Source organism: Notamacropus eugenii, chromosome 2 (assembly GCF_028372415.1).
Source record: "Notamacropus eugenii isolate mMacEug1 chromosome 2, mMacEug1.pri_v2, whole genome shotgun sequence".
In the NCBI taxonomy this organism is placed as follows: domain Eukaryota; kingdom Metazoa; phylum Chordata; class Mammalia; order Diprotodontia; family Macropodidae; genus Notamacropus; species Notamacropus eugenii.
The window spans coordinates 215,706,621-215,721,686 of NC_092873.1; the positions used below are offsets into that span (position 1 = coordinate 215,706,621).

The 15,066-nt window shown below is 36.1% G+C and overlaps 1 protein-coding gene across 19 annotated transcripts in view; it reads right to left on the reverse strand.

Moving 5' to 3' along the window:
• The window catches only part of EPB41L2 (erythrocyte membrane protein band 4.1 like 2), a 283,916-nt gene that overhangs the window by 80,361 nt on the left and 188,489 nt on the right, over positions 1-15,066 (reverse strand). For all 19 annotated transcript variants that reach the window (XM_072643326.1, XM_072643324.1, XM_072643319.1 and 16 more), the window contains one exon: positions 1,616-1,691. In XM_072643326.1, the coding sequence (XP_072499427.1) occupies positions 1,616-1,691 (76 nt within the window). The remainder of the gene's footprint in view (positions 1-1,615; positions 1,692-15,066) is intronic.

Below are 15,066 nucleotides of genomic sequence, written 5' to 3' on the forward strand. Positions count from 1 at the left end.
AGAGCGTAACATAAAGAGGAGGCACTGGTTTCAAGAAGAACCATATTCAAGTTCCACGTCTAAATATACGTGTGATGCGAGATTGGATAAATCATTTATCCTTTCTTTCAATGCACCAGGCATTTCTTTAAGAGGGTAAAGGAAGTTTCCTCACTGGGAGTTCCCTAAGAAAGGAAATAAAAGGCCTAGATGTGTTTGTGTGTGTGTATGTACACATATAATAATAATAATAATAATAATAATAACAATATATAAATATATTTATACAGATAGAGAACAATACATAAAGGATCTCAATGCAGTGTAATATCTTTTAAGCACAAACTCCAAGTCTCGTATTAATAATCTACTACTTTTTAAAGGCATCACCAGGTTGCTAATTCAAGTTTTAACTGATACCACCTCCTTCAGCCTTCTCTCTCCTCTGATTAGAAGTCTGGAATTGGACTTCCAGGCTCACTGCACTCTTCACTGGCAACTTGGCTTGGTTTTCAATGACACAGAACAAAATACCCAATGGGGTCCTCCTGTTTCCCTACCCACCTCCCCCTCATCTACTACTTTCCTTCACAAAGTCCAAAGGACTTCTCTTGATTCTCGTTTTCAGTACTACTACTAACTAGTACTACTTTGCTTGAATAACACCAAAGGCCTTCTCTTGACTCTTGTTTTCAGTGCCCTTGCTAGGTGAAAGGCAAAATTATTTTAAGGCACACTGGAATAGGTTGCTGCTTTGTTTTGCTTTTAATTGTAAGGTTCTCTCAATAGAGCACTTTAAGGTGCCCCGAAAATTCAGTTTGGGCCAAGTGAAAATGAAATTTACATCTGATAAAATGCCACTGCATTACAAATAAAGAAAACTGCATTAAAATTCCAAAGAAAAGAAAAACAAAGAAATGAAAATGAAGAAAGGGTTATCAAAGAAGTAGAGAAACACTTTTACTTTCTTAAACTACTACAAACTGATAAGAATCTATGCTATTTATAAAATCTCCAGCAAAAGAAACTTTACAACCTTCTTTGGCCACCATCTTGTCAAATTTCAAGTAGATGGTTAAGAAAAGGTTAGTAATTGTAACCTGGACAATAGTAAGAAAAGAACATCTGGCCCATCAGCCTCTGAACAATCATACAGCAGACAGCTAAATTACTAAATCTCTCCATTGGTTTTCGTTTTATAGGAGTTTTTAAAAAAAAAACTAATCGAACTATTCCTGGCCTCTGACATGCCACTAGAATATAGGCAAGAATATATTAATTGTACAATGAAAATCACTGAATTAAAAAAAACTAAACCTTTGGATCCTATTCTTGATGGAAAGTTTGACAAAAGAAACCACATTATCAGCAATATCAGCTTTGAATATTAATGGACATTAATACAATGATACTATATAGCAAAGGAAAATATAAAAGTACAATAATGAAAAAAGAGAAAAAAATTTCTTTTTTAAGGTCTTAAGATGTCCCAAAGAAATACCTGAATAAAAATATCTACTAAAAAGTTGCCGTTTTGAAACTCCTCCTGGAATGATTCCCATTTCTCTAAAACACATAATTGAACAGTGTCACGTTTTTTAGTTTCAAAGTGAAATTTATTCTAAAACACAAGTACCTGGTGATGTCTTCAGTCAGTTGTGAAGGGTCAGGAGGATAAAATTTCACATTAAATGTGAATATCCAGGGAAGATCTGCAATGATTAAATAGCAATTTATTAACACTCTCAATGATCAGATGACAGATTTCCTTTTATGACTTCCAAAGAGAAGGAAAAAGTCATCAAGAATCACATCTTCAGTTCTGAATATTTAATTAAACCAAAATATGAATAGCATTTACAAGAATGTCTAAGAATCAAACAAGAAACAACAGTGAAACATGGAGTAACCTCATTAATAACCTGGTTTGACTCACATTAATTTATCAGCACTTTTCTATGAAAATTTCTTATGGCAAACTGGTATACAATCTTAACATGGCCTATAATAAATACTTGTAGGACACTGATTCAAAAACTCAGTTCCAAAAAAAATATTGAATGTGTGAGATCATCAGATGCTTCTTTTTGTCTCTTTAAGGACTAGGTTGGGGTGAGGGATGGGGGGAATAATAGAAGAAAAAGATGTTCTGAGATTTCCAAAATGTTGATTATGGAAATGATAATTGACCACGAGGGATGATCTAGAAAAGAGTAAGAGGGGCTAGGTATCATACACAGGACTCATAATCTGGAAACCTCTAATTTAAATCCCCCCTCAGATATTTACTAGCTGTAAGACCTTAGGCAAGTCACTTAACATGCTTGTTTCAGTTTCTTCATCTGTAAAATGGGGATAATAATAGCCACTACTCACAGGGTTGTTGTGAGGATAAAATATTTGTTAAGCACGTAGCAAACCTGCAAATGCTATATAAATGTGAGTGGTAATGGTGGTGGTGGTAGTGGTAGTGGTGATGATGGTGGTGATGATGATGATGATGAAGAAGAAGAAGCTCAGAGAAGACAGAACAGAGGCGTGAGGTGAGGTGAAGCAGAAATAATGTGTTAAAGAAAGGATTCTAACAGTTTGTCAGTAACTCAATGTGTGAGTCCTATTGATGGCAACTGCCTTCCTCAATCCCATAGTTTGAAAGGGCAAAGACAGAAATCTTTGTGAGAAGAATGCTGTCAATAGACCTAGAAGGTATTCTACCAAATTCCTTTTACAACACTTAACATGGTGCTGATACCTAAACCACAAAGAGCAAAAACAAAGAAAGAAAACTATAGACCAATTTCCCTAATTAATACTGATGCAAAAATTTTAAATAAAATATTAGCAAGGAGATTATAGCAATATATCACAAGAACCATACACTATGACCAGGTGGGATTTATACCAGGAATGCAGGGCTGGTTCAATACTTGGAAAACTATCAGCATAACTGACCATATGAATATCAAAATTAATCAGACATCAAATGATAATCTCAACAGATGCAGAAAAAGCTTTTGAAATACAACACCTATTCCTATTAAAAGAAAACATTAGAGAGAACAGAAATAAATGGAGTTTTCCTTCAGTCTCTACCTAAACCATCAAAAGCATAATCTATAATGGGGATAAGCTAAAAGCTTTCCCGATATGATCAGGGGTGAGGCAAGGATGTCCCTTATCACCCTTATTATTCAATGTTGTACTAGAAATGGTAGTTATAATAACAAGAGGAGAAAAAAAGAAGGAATTAGAATAGGGAATGAGGAAACAAAAATCTTTCAAGTGCTATGATCCCAGGCAAGTCACTATCTCTCAAAGCTTTAGACAAATCCCTAAGACTACAAAATTCAGCCAATGGCTGAATAAGTTATAGATGTGGTGAAATACTAAAACTGTTCTGTGAGAAATGATAAAGGGGATGGTTTCAGAGAATGCTGGGAAGATATATGAACTGATTCAGAGTAGAAGGAGCAGAACAATTTATTCAACAACAACAATATTTTAAAGACAAATAACTTTGAAAGACTTAGGAACTCTGAGCAATGCAATGATCAACCATGATTCCAGGGGGACTTACTTACTCATATCTGCTTAGGGAGAGATGGACTCAGAATGAAAATTGAGACAGTCTATGCAGAACTTTGTTTTGTTTAACCGTATTTCCTTGTAAAACCAGGGTTTTGCTTTTCTTCCTGTCTCAGTAAGTGGAGGCAGTGGGAGGGAAAGAAGGCAGATTTTTCTTGGTTGAAAAAGAGTTGTTTTTTTTAAAGAATTTAAGTTGCAGAGAAGGTGCTAACTTACTTGGCAAAAGGAGCATCCTCTCCCATGGTGTTCCTTACACCAAAGAAATCACAGATCCTGTCAAAAATTAATTAAGTATGTACATGTTGTCTCTAATAGAATCTAAGTTTGGCAGGAGCATATTGTTTCATTTTTGTTTTTGTATCCTCTGATATACAGTACAAGGATGGATACATACTAGGTGCTTAACAAAGTCCATTGATTGCTTCAGAAATCTACTATTTATACGTGTATATAATATACACGCAACTGGTGAACATATGAAGTATAAGCAAAATTTAATTAATCTATTAATAATCCTAAATGATAATCAAGAAACTAAAATGTTGACTGATAAACTAACCTTTAGTTGTGTTGGCCTCCTCACAGTTTAGAATGGCTTTTGGAAGGATAAACAGGACCTTATTGTTTTTAATGTCCTCCAGGTAAGTATGAATGAATAGTTTCTTACCCAATTTATTTCTCTACTGCAAACAGAGCTACTTAAAATGATTCCATTGATGTTAAGAGTTGTGCGCAGGAGTTCAATAATTTTTCTTTAAAAAAGAAAAAAAAAGGACCACCACAATGTCTACTTGAGGTCTCTCTAAGAATTTTAGCTGAGGGCATTTGGATAGGAGGAATCCCTTCAATCTTCTCTTACTCAATCTATTTCCTTTGCCCTCCCCTGTCCACCCTCTCACAACTCCTAGGTCAACATCAAAGACAACTTAAAGGGTAAAGGAAATTAAAGGAGGCAGCAAAGGGAGGGAAAAGAGACATTTACATTCCTTTCATCATGACAGCAGAAGCTTCATGACTTTGTGCTGGAATGAATTATTGGTGTTGGGGTGCACAGTGGATGTAGACAGAAATACACAGAGATGTATCTGTACAGAGTTAACTGAAATCAAGAAAGTCAATGTGTTTGCCAAGGGAGCAACACGAGCAGAAAATATACGAAAGGTAGAAAGCATAATCTTAGGGATGCCTTCCTCCCATATACATTTAAGGGAGGGGAGGATGAGAGAGAAAGGATATACAGAAGGAAAAATAGAGAGATAGAAGTAGGGGCACACCAGGAGAATCTAACACCAAAATCCAAGAGCAGTTAGAGGAGAACATCTGAAGCAACAAATACTGCACAAAAGTCAAGGAGGTGGGAAGGAAAAAGGGAGGGAGACTAATTACAAGCATCAAGTATAATCTGAAAGTCATCTCATTCCAGGATCTTCTTCAGTACCATCGCCCTCTCTTAGCAGTAAGGATGTAATTAAATGAATAAGGAAAAGCATTTAGGAGTGAAAATAGATGTTTTTAGGTATGTTAATTAGTTTAAAAAAGCGATTATGTTTAAGAGACAGCATAATTTAAAAACATAGTTCTTGCTTTAAGGAATTTACAATTTTAAAGAAGTTAAGACACTTAAAAGGGATAAATACAAAGTTCAATCAATGAGTTATGAGAAATTTAAGGAGAGACAAATACCATCCAAATTAACAGTTATGGTTCACACCTGTTTCTGCCACAGGAGTGACCTGATCAGAGCAGAGAATAAATCATTTCAATACTCTAAATGAGAAGGCAGGAGGATCTTGAGTCATGGTGGCTGCAATGGAAATACAAAGAAGTAAAGATGCAAGACATATTGCTAAGGTCTAATCAACAAAGACAAGGCAATGTGGCACTGAGTGAAAAGAATGCTGTATTTGAAGCCAGAGGCCTTGGGTTCCAATCTCGCTCATTCATTTATTAACTATGTGACCCTTCTGAAGTCTGTTTCTTCATTTGTAAAATTAGGGTAATTGGATCAGGTTATGTCCTTTAAGATTCCTTCAGCTCTAAATTCATGATCCTCTTCTAGGCAAATTATTACATGTTTGAGAGAGGATGAGTTGGAGAGAGGGAATAAGCTCATATAAAGGACCACAGTGGGAATGTTAGAGTTGGAAGTGATCTTGAGGCCAACTAGTCCAATATCCTTATTTTATTTTTTGTTTTTTCAGTATCCTTATTTTAAAGGTAAAGAAACTAAGGCCCACAAGGTTAAGGTATTTTCTCAAAGTCACACAAGTAGTAAGTAGTAGTAGGTCCTCTTATTCTAGGAGTCACTGTCTCCAAGGTTACATAGTTTGGATAACTGGGAAGATAATGTCACATCAACAGAAACAGAAGAAGGGAGAATGAGAGGATAAAAGGAGAAGTTGGGAATTGAATATAAGGTCAATTATAAGCATACTGAGTTTAAAATACCAGTGGGCCATCCAAGTAGATCTATCTAATAGACATTTGAAAATATTTTACTGAATTTCAGTTCATAGTTCAGGTCAGTTCAGTGCTAAGGATACAGATTTGAGACATACCTACTTAGAGATAACGAGTGTGGTATAGTAAAAAGAGTATAGACTTTGGAGTGAGAAGACTTGGATTGAAATCCTTGATCTGTTACTTACTACTTGTTGACTGGGGGCAAGTCCCTTTACCTCTCTGGGCCCCAGTTTTCTCACCTGTAAAATGATGGAGGTGAACTAAACAGCCTCCCAGGTTCATTGCAGCTCTAGACTTCATGACCTTGTGAGCCTACAAATCATAGCAATAAGCACCTTTTCCCTATCTAAGTGAATTAATTTGCCAAGGGAAATTATGTGTAGAAAGAGTAAAAAGAAGACAAGGACAGAAAGTATGTATTTAAGGGAGGGAACGGTGAGGAATCAGTAAAGGGAAGGAAGAGAAAAGAAACAGTAGAGAGGAGGGGATATCATGAGACTACATTGTCATGTAATCATATGGAGGAGAATATACCCTAAAGGGAACCTGAGGACCACATACGCCAGAAATATCAAGGAGAATAAACACTTCAGGAGAAAAATACTAATATTAAGCATGATCTGAAATTCAATACTAGGTGCCAATTCTGACATCAGTATCAACAAGAGAATTGCTCAATACTCCTCAAAAAGCTAAAATATCAATGGGAGTGTGGGGAAACATAAGGGCAATTAAACAGTGAAAGAGGATGACTGCATGGGTTGAGAAATAGCTTTTAAAGAGGAAAACTAGTCATAGAGAAGCCACAGGCATGAGAATAAGTTCACACCAAGGAGATGGTAGGCTTAAATGGGAACAGTAGCAATATGGAAAGATGATTTGGAAGGTGATTATAGTGATCAGGTGCAGGTTAGAATTTGGAGGAGGGTTTGGTGTGTTTTTTGATGCTTTTGCATATTCATTGAGCAGAATGAAGAAACAGTAGGAGTCAATCAAATTGGACAGTTCTGGAGATTTTCTTGAAGACAATGGAAGGGTTTTTAATAATCAGGGAGGAAGGATAAGGGAAAGTTAGTAGTTTTAGAATAATGACAAATTTCAGTCAGTCAATAAGCTTTTATTATATTCTTACTATGTGTCCCCCAAAAGATTAAAAATTATTTAAATTACTATTTATTAAGTATGCTTTATATTATAAATATAATAAATTACTTTAAATTGTTTTAAAATTTAATGATATAAATTATTTACAAATTTAAAATTATTTCCTATCATCAAGGAACTCCCATTCTAACGGGAAAGACAATATGCATAGACACAGTATAAATGGTGGGTAATCTCAGTGTGATAACACTATTAGGGATGAGGTGGAGGTACTACAAAGGGGGGGTGCATACTAGGAAAGGCATCTCAAAGAAAATGGTATTTGAGTTCCATCATAAAGGAAGCCAGGAGTGAGATGAGGAGGAAGAACATTCTAGGTGGGTGTTGGGAAATGGAGTATCACGTTCAAGAAACATGAAGAAGGCAATGAAGAACAAGAAAGCCAATATTAATTGATGGAAAACTGGAAATGGGGTAAATATTATAGAACATGGAGGTGATCTTGAGTAGTATTATGGTTATTTGCTTAGGAATTGGGACACAGATGAAGGATCAATGGCTAGAAAGTCTAGTCAAGAAATTCAAGTAGAATCAAAATCCTGCCTTTGAAAGGCTAGTTGAGTGAACCTGGGATATTTAGACCAGCAAAGAGAAGATTTAAGGGGGAGACAAATATTTAAAGGGCTGACATTTGAAAGAGAGATTAGATTTGTTTTACTTGGTCCCAAAAGACAGAACTATGAGGAATGGGTAGAAGGTTTAGCTCAGTATAAGGCAACATTTCCTAATCGTTATTGTTGTTCAGTAATTTTTGACTCTTTAGGACACCATCTGGGGTTTTCTTGGCAAACATACTGGAGGAGTTTGCCATTTCCTTCTCTAGCTCATTTTATACATGAGGAAACTAAGGCAAACAGGATTAAGTGACTTCCCCAGGGTCACATAGCTAGAAAGTGTCTGAGGCCACATTTGAACTCAGGAAGATGAGCCTTCTTGACTCCAGATCCAACACTCTCTCTACTATATTACCTAACTGGCCAGTGCAATGGGCTGCTCAGGGGTACAGTATCAAGGCACTTACGACTAGAGATCTTTCAGTGAAGACTAGATGTCCCTTTGCCCAGGCATATTATAGAGAGAAATCCTGTTCAGGGTACAGAGAACTGGATGACCTCCGGGGTATAAAAGACAAATATTCTAAAGAAAACTTAGCTTGCTTATAAAGCATCTAATAATAATTAACGAGAGCCAGCAACCAGGTATCTATCAGGTATCTAGTAGATACTTCTAAAACTTAAAAGTGACTCACTGGTATAAAAGTGATTCTGAAGTACTCAATCATGTTATAATTGGGAAAATTATGATATTGGTATAACTACACACCTCATACGCAGAATTGTTTCAAAATTTATGTACAGTAAAGCCCCATTAATTTCTATTTCAAGAATTGAAACTTTGTAACAGTTCAGACCAGAGACTGAACATTCACTTTGACACTAATTATGATAAAATGTTTACTAATAAAATTAACAGAAGGAAACAAGGTGACAAGAGGACTAATGAAACCTATTTGTTCTCTCAAGCAGTTTTAAGCACCAAAAACCTCAGAAGCATTCTATTTTAACAAAACTATGTCAATTCCCAAATCATTCTCATCTTTTCATTAAAGCAGGTTTCTTATCTATGTAAAAAATACAGGTTCAGTCTCAAAGTTCTTTTTATCTTCAACAGCAGATCATTTCTTTAGTGGCCAGTCTAAAGAAATAAATATTTCCAATTTAATATTGGCTTTCATTGAGTATGAATTATTAAAGTATGATCATGATGCCTATGAAGCTCTAAACATGTAGATCTTAATACTTAGTCTTTATTTTCAAGTGGCATATCACTATATTTAATATAATGTTAGTGAATTAATGAAGTGATGAAAACAGGTTGTTAATTAGTTAAGCCTCTTTGTGGATTGACAGACAGCAGAGAAGACCAGTTAAATCCTTTAACTTCTCAGGACTCTGGCCCTATGATGTCAAACTCAAATAGAAACAGGAGTCACTAAATTGTGTGCCCTGAGGGCACACAAGTGACTTAGAAAACCACATATTAACATTGTTCACATTTTGCTATATCTTTATTTATTAAATTCTGTTAACTTCCATTTGATTAAATTTTAATCTGGTTCAGGGGCTCTTGGGGGTATTGTACATGGCATGTCTGATACCTGCTCTAAATAACTTGCAGAAGAAGATACTGATCTGTAATCTGTAAGAGTTTCATCACCAGAGAGTACCAGAGTACCAGTGGAATTATAGATCTAGTTTCTCTCTTATTTAAATCACCTTAATGGTAAATAACAGAGCCAGGTTTTCCTGTAAAATTAATCTCACTTAATATAGTTCATTGAGCTTGTGCGGGATCACCATGTTTACCTGCATATTTTCTACACTGTTCTCCCATCCCAAATCTAATTTTGAGAAAGAAGTCTAAGTGCTGTCCCACCCCCATTTTCAATTATTCTTACCAAACTTGTAATATAAAATTTCTGCCTTGTCAGAACCAATGGAGATTTAAGTTTTTCCCCCAATTTAGGTGGTAAAATAGCTGCTTGGGAAGAATGTAAGGAGATGGAATATAAATAAATAAAGCACTCTCCAAATCAATACCAAACACGGTCTTTTCAAATGTAGAACACTGATTTTAATACCCTAATGCTGTTATCAAAATAATAAGACGTCATACATGATTGAAACATAATATGAGTGGAAAGACACTCCCATAGTATGACAATCAAGAGGCCTGACTTCTAGGAATATAGTAAAAAGGCCTCTGGAGTCAAAGAACCTGGGTTCAAATCTCCCTTTCCTCCTAACACCTGTGTGGACCACGAGCAAATTACTTAAAACCCCTTTCACCCCATTTTCCTCCTCTATAAAATGATGCTGGGTGAACTAAATGGCCTCTCAGCTTTCTTCAAGCCTGGATTTATGATGGTGTTTCTAGCTTAATCATTTCCTAGCTGTGTGACCTTGGGCAAGTTATTCAATCTCTCTGGGTGTCAGTTTCCTTACCTGTCAAAAGAAAGAGTTGTGCTTCATTGTCTCTAAGACCCCTTTCTTATCTAAAAATCTGAGTCACTGCTACCTTGCTCTGTGCAGGCTAACAGACCTTTCCAATTCTAGACATGCCCCTAACCTGAACCCTCAGATTTGTTTCTTGCTGATGGATAAGGTAGAGAGTGTTACATTCACCAAGTTAACAAACACAATTTTCACTGCAGTCATCACTACTACATGCAGGTAAAATTGCCCAGACTCCTAGATTTCCTTCCCCTTTCACCAGTATGACAGAACCACACTTGTCCTCTCAGTTGGCCAGCATATCCTATATAGGAGTGTAAGATCAAAATAAAACAACTGTTCTATATACACTGGCCTGAAGCAAAACCCTAATAATGGCCTGGAAAACAACTTCGTGCCTTACCAAACTAGAGTCACAATCTCAAGGGAGTAACCCTATCCTTCCCTTCTTTCAGGAGATTGGATTTTTCTAAGTATCAAAATGAAAAGAACTAATAGAAAAGACAAATTCAGAGTCCACATTTACAACAAAATGAAAAAGTGTGATAAGGAGCGTTGTGGGGAATACAACACTTCTTCTAAGTCATAACTTAAGCTCTGATCTATGAAAGATGGAAATATGCTTATCAAAACCACCACCAGTAAGGATGATGCTGAAGAACAACAGTAGATAGAAATATACTAAGGATAAAAGGCTGCTTTAAGAACCAAAAATAGAATAAAAATAACAATCTATGATCTTGAACTAAAGAAAAACATGCATTTTTTTATATCTGCTTTCCTCTATCAGTTTTACTGATAGAGCTCTTCCTCAATTGCTTTTTCATCACATTAACACTTTAGAGTAAGTTTGAGCTCTTAGTTTGAAACAGAGTTTGTTCATTTCATTCACTCAAATTCCATTGTCTTTCCTAATCACTGGGCCTCTCTCATCTGACAAATCTTGTCTTAAATGGAGAATTAAAGGGTAATTCATTAAAGACTGTTTCTTCCTAAGCAAACTCCAGACTGGAAACAAGTTGATATTTTCAAGAGGTGAATCATGTCTAAACAGACTAGTGCATCACATGAAGAAAGAGGCTTCAAAGAGGCTGTTCTTTCCTCTTTCACCAAAGATACTGGATTATAAATTCATGCCTTGTTTTCCCCATAAGTCACATTCCTGGAAAGAATCTTAGTTTTTGGAATCAGAACATAATGGAAGCTCATGAAAAAGAATAGTCTTTTCCAACAACCAGACAGCCTTCATTTAGCCATGATAGAATTATTATAAAAACTCTTCCACTTCCTTCAATAAGTTACTTAAATCTTTAAAAAAAAATTAACACAAGTTAAAAAGTGGTTGCATTTAAGGACCACTCATATACAACTGGGAAAAATTTTCTAGATGAGAGGTGACATTTTCTATTGTTTTTTCATTATGACAGTAAGTTTTTGAGTCACCAGAAGACAGTTTGATCCAACAGTGCTAAGACGTTTGGGCATGGTGATGTAGTTCCTACTAGAGGTTGAGAATGATGGAACTCTTGAACCCAGGAGTTCTAGTTATAATGGGCTAAGTCAAGCAAGTGTCTGCACTAAGTCTGGACCCAATATTGTGAGCCTCAAGAAACAAGAAGCCACCACGTTGCTTAAGAAGGAGAGAACCAGGTAAGTCCATAAATGGAGCAAGACAAAATTCCCATGAAGATCAGTAGTGCAGACAGGTCTATGAATGGTCATTATCATTCTTTAGGCAAGATATTTAAAACCAAAGCCACCACCACAATAATGTTTCCATGGACACTTCTGAGTTATACCATTTTTAACAGGGAAATACCCACTAAATCTTACACAGAAGTGTGCTAAAAGCAAGCCTGCATATTTACTGTTACAGAAGCTTTAACTGTCCTGTGAAATGAGTTCTGCTTTGTGAATTATAGCATTTCTATATAGTCAATCAGCAAGTATTTATTAAGCAGGCCAGGAATTGTGCTAAGCTCTGGAGATACAAAGAAAAAAAGCAAAGACAGTCTCTGCAGTCAATAAACTTTCTTCTTATGGAGAAGAATCAGAACATACAAAATGAATACAGAATTGAGGGAAGGTAACATTAAAAGAGGTGATATTAGCTTCTGGAGGTACCCTAAAATGCTTCCAGGAAGAGGTGATGGTTGAGTTGAATATTAAAGGGAGCCAAGGAATCTAAGAGCTAAAAACTGGGAAAGAGAATAGTGGAAGAGACTCACTAATAAAAATATGCCTTCTTTTTGAAAATTGGGCCATTACTTTATGCTTTTCAATTAAGTCCACCACAAAAGTCAAATGGAAAAAATAACACAGGATCTGACTGGACTAGGATAGAAGAAAATGCAATTTCTAAGGAGGAATAAGAAGACTTTATCTGATCCAAAAAAGTTGCCTTTTGAGGATTAAACAGAAAACAGAAGACTTGTCAGTGACATTTTAAAAAATAATATTAAATGAAATGAGTTATGAAATAGCCCTTGCTATAATATAAAGGGAAAGAACATGTTGAACTTAACTGGGTCTCCTTAGCATAGTCTCATGTCTAGCATTTGTCCCCAAGTATAATCTCTAAAGAAACTTTTTCCCATAATCCCCTTACAACATCCATGACAAGGGAGCATACTTAGCTGTCCACTGCTGAAAAACTTTACTTATTAGATCCTGCAAGCTAGGTGTTATAGTGGATAGAGTCTCAGGCCTGGAGAATGACCCTGAGCAAGTCACTTAACCTATGTTTTCCTCAGTTTCCTCCTCTATAAAATGAAGATAAAAGCACCTCCAAATGAAAGAACACTTGCAAAACACTTAGCACAGTGCCTAGTATTTAGTATGTACTATATAAATGTTTGTTATCATCATCATTATTAAAATAAAGATTAAATCTAATTCTCTTTAATTTCAATCTCACTGGCCTTAGTTCTGTCCTCCGGGACCAAGCAGAACAAAGTCTAGTCATACCCTTGACCACCTTGAAGACACTGAAAGAAAGATAGTTGGGTGGGTCAGCAGATAGAGCACCAGCCCTGGAGTCAGGAGACCTGAATTCAAATCCAGTCTCAGACGCTTACTAGCTATGTGACCCTGGGCAAGCCACTCAACTACAAATGCCTCTCCAACCACCCTTCTCCCCCGCAAAAAAAAAAAAAGACACTGGAAGAAAACAGTCCCATCCTTCCCAAAGGCCCCAGCACTGTACCTGAACAGGCCTTTGTTCACACTGACTACATCTATAGGACTGATACATCAATGCTGCAAAACCTCTGCCTTAAACCTGAAGACCAAAGACTCCTTCTGATGCTAGATTTACTTGAAAGAGATGCTAGGATGGATGATGTATCCCACATATAGTGCCCAGCCACTAAAAGAAAGGAAGTAAGGCTGTTTTAAGAACAAAAAAAGGGACAAATATAACAATCTGTTGTCTTAACAAAAATATGCATTTCTTATATCTGAGGCCAAGGCATTAAACAGAAGAAGAGTTAAGGGGGAAAATGTATCTTTCTTAAGTTTTTCTAACATTAGAGATAATCTAGTTCAATCTTTCATTTTAATAATTACAACAATAATAATATCACATATAGTGCATGTATATGTATATGTGTATACATATACACACACTATATGGATATGTATATGTAGATATATACACATAACACTTTAAGGTTCACACAAGAGAAAGGGACATAGGGCCAACCATGGAGTCAGGAAATCCACATTCAAGTCCTGTCTGACATATTTTTAGCTGCATAACCATGGAAAAGTCACTCAGCCTCTCAGAAACTTCTAGTTAATGCTTCCAGAATAGAAATTACAAACTGTTCATCTATAGTCATGGAGAATATCAGTAATAATTCCCTCACCGTCATTTACCTGTAACTAGTTAATATGTATAGAAAACATACTGAAGTAGACATGTAATTTTTTCCAGCTTTTTCTGTCATCTTTTATCACTGTTCTTTCTTTTAAATTTATTTTTATTTAATATTTTATTTTTCCCAGTTACAGTAATCTTTTCAACGTGAATATTTGCTCCAACCAAGAAGATCAAAACCAGTCTGTGCCTGCCCATCCTGGGCAATTTTTGTCCATGTTCTCCTTTGGGTTTGGTCACTGGATTCAGACGGCTCTGGAGAAGAAGTGAGGCTGGTGACCTGCACAGCCCTCCCTCACTCAAAACAAAGTCAAGTGCAAGTCCTGTCATCATTTCTCTGATGGCATGGTCTTCTTCGGCAACAAAGGATTAGCACACACACACATCCAACATACTAAGGACTTTCCTCATTTTGTCTTAACCTTGTAAGGGTAAAAGTGGAGAACCTATGCTGTCTACCTGTTACACTTTTTTTAGTTGATTTTTCTCATATATTTCTAGCTTCAGCATTGTTATTAGGTGTCACAGCCTGCTGGCATCCATTCTTCTTTGTTCAATATTGATTTTTAATTCTTTAGAGGCTAGAAGTCTCTAAATCACAATTAAAACATTGGTATTAAAAAGATGGGAGAAGTTTGATTCATTGGGAAAGATTTCTGAAGGTTAGTCTAACCCATTCTGGCCACAGCAACAAGAAAAATGATAAGAGGCTGATTATTAGGGATTTAAACAGGGAGCTTGTTTGGAAATAATGACATTGTGGGCATCTTCAAGTAAAGTAGATTTGTTCTGGCAAAAATTTTGCTCCTCACAGAAATTTCTGTCTCCTACTGATACTAGTCAGTGTACCACACTGAAAAATCCACATTTTGTTGAGGCTTTTAACTCAAAAATACTTCAGAAGCAGCATGAGACACATTCTTAATGGGGGGGAAAGCAAAACTCAACACTGTACAATTAACATGATTCATGGCATCCCCA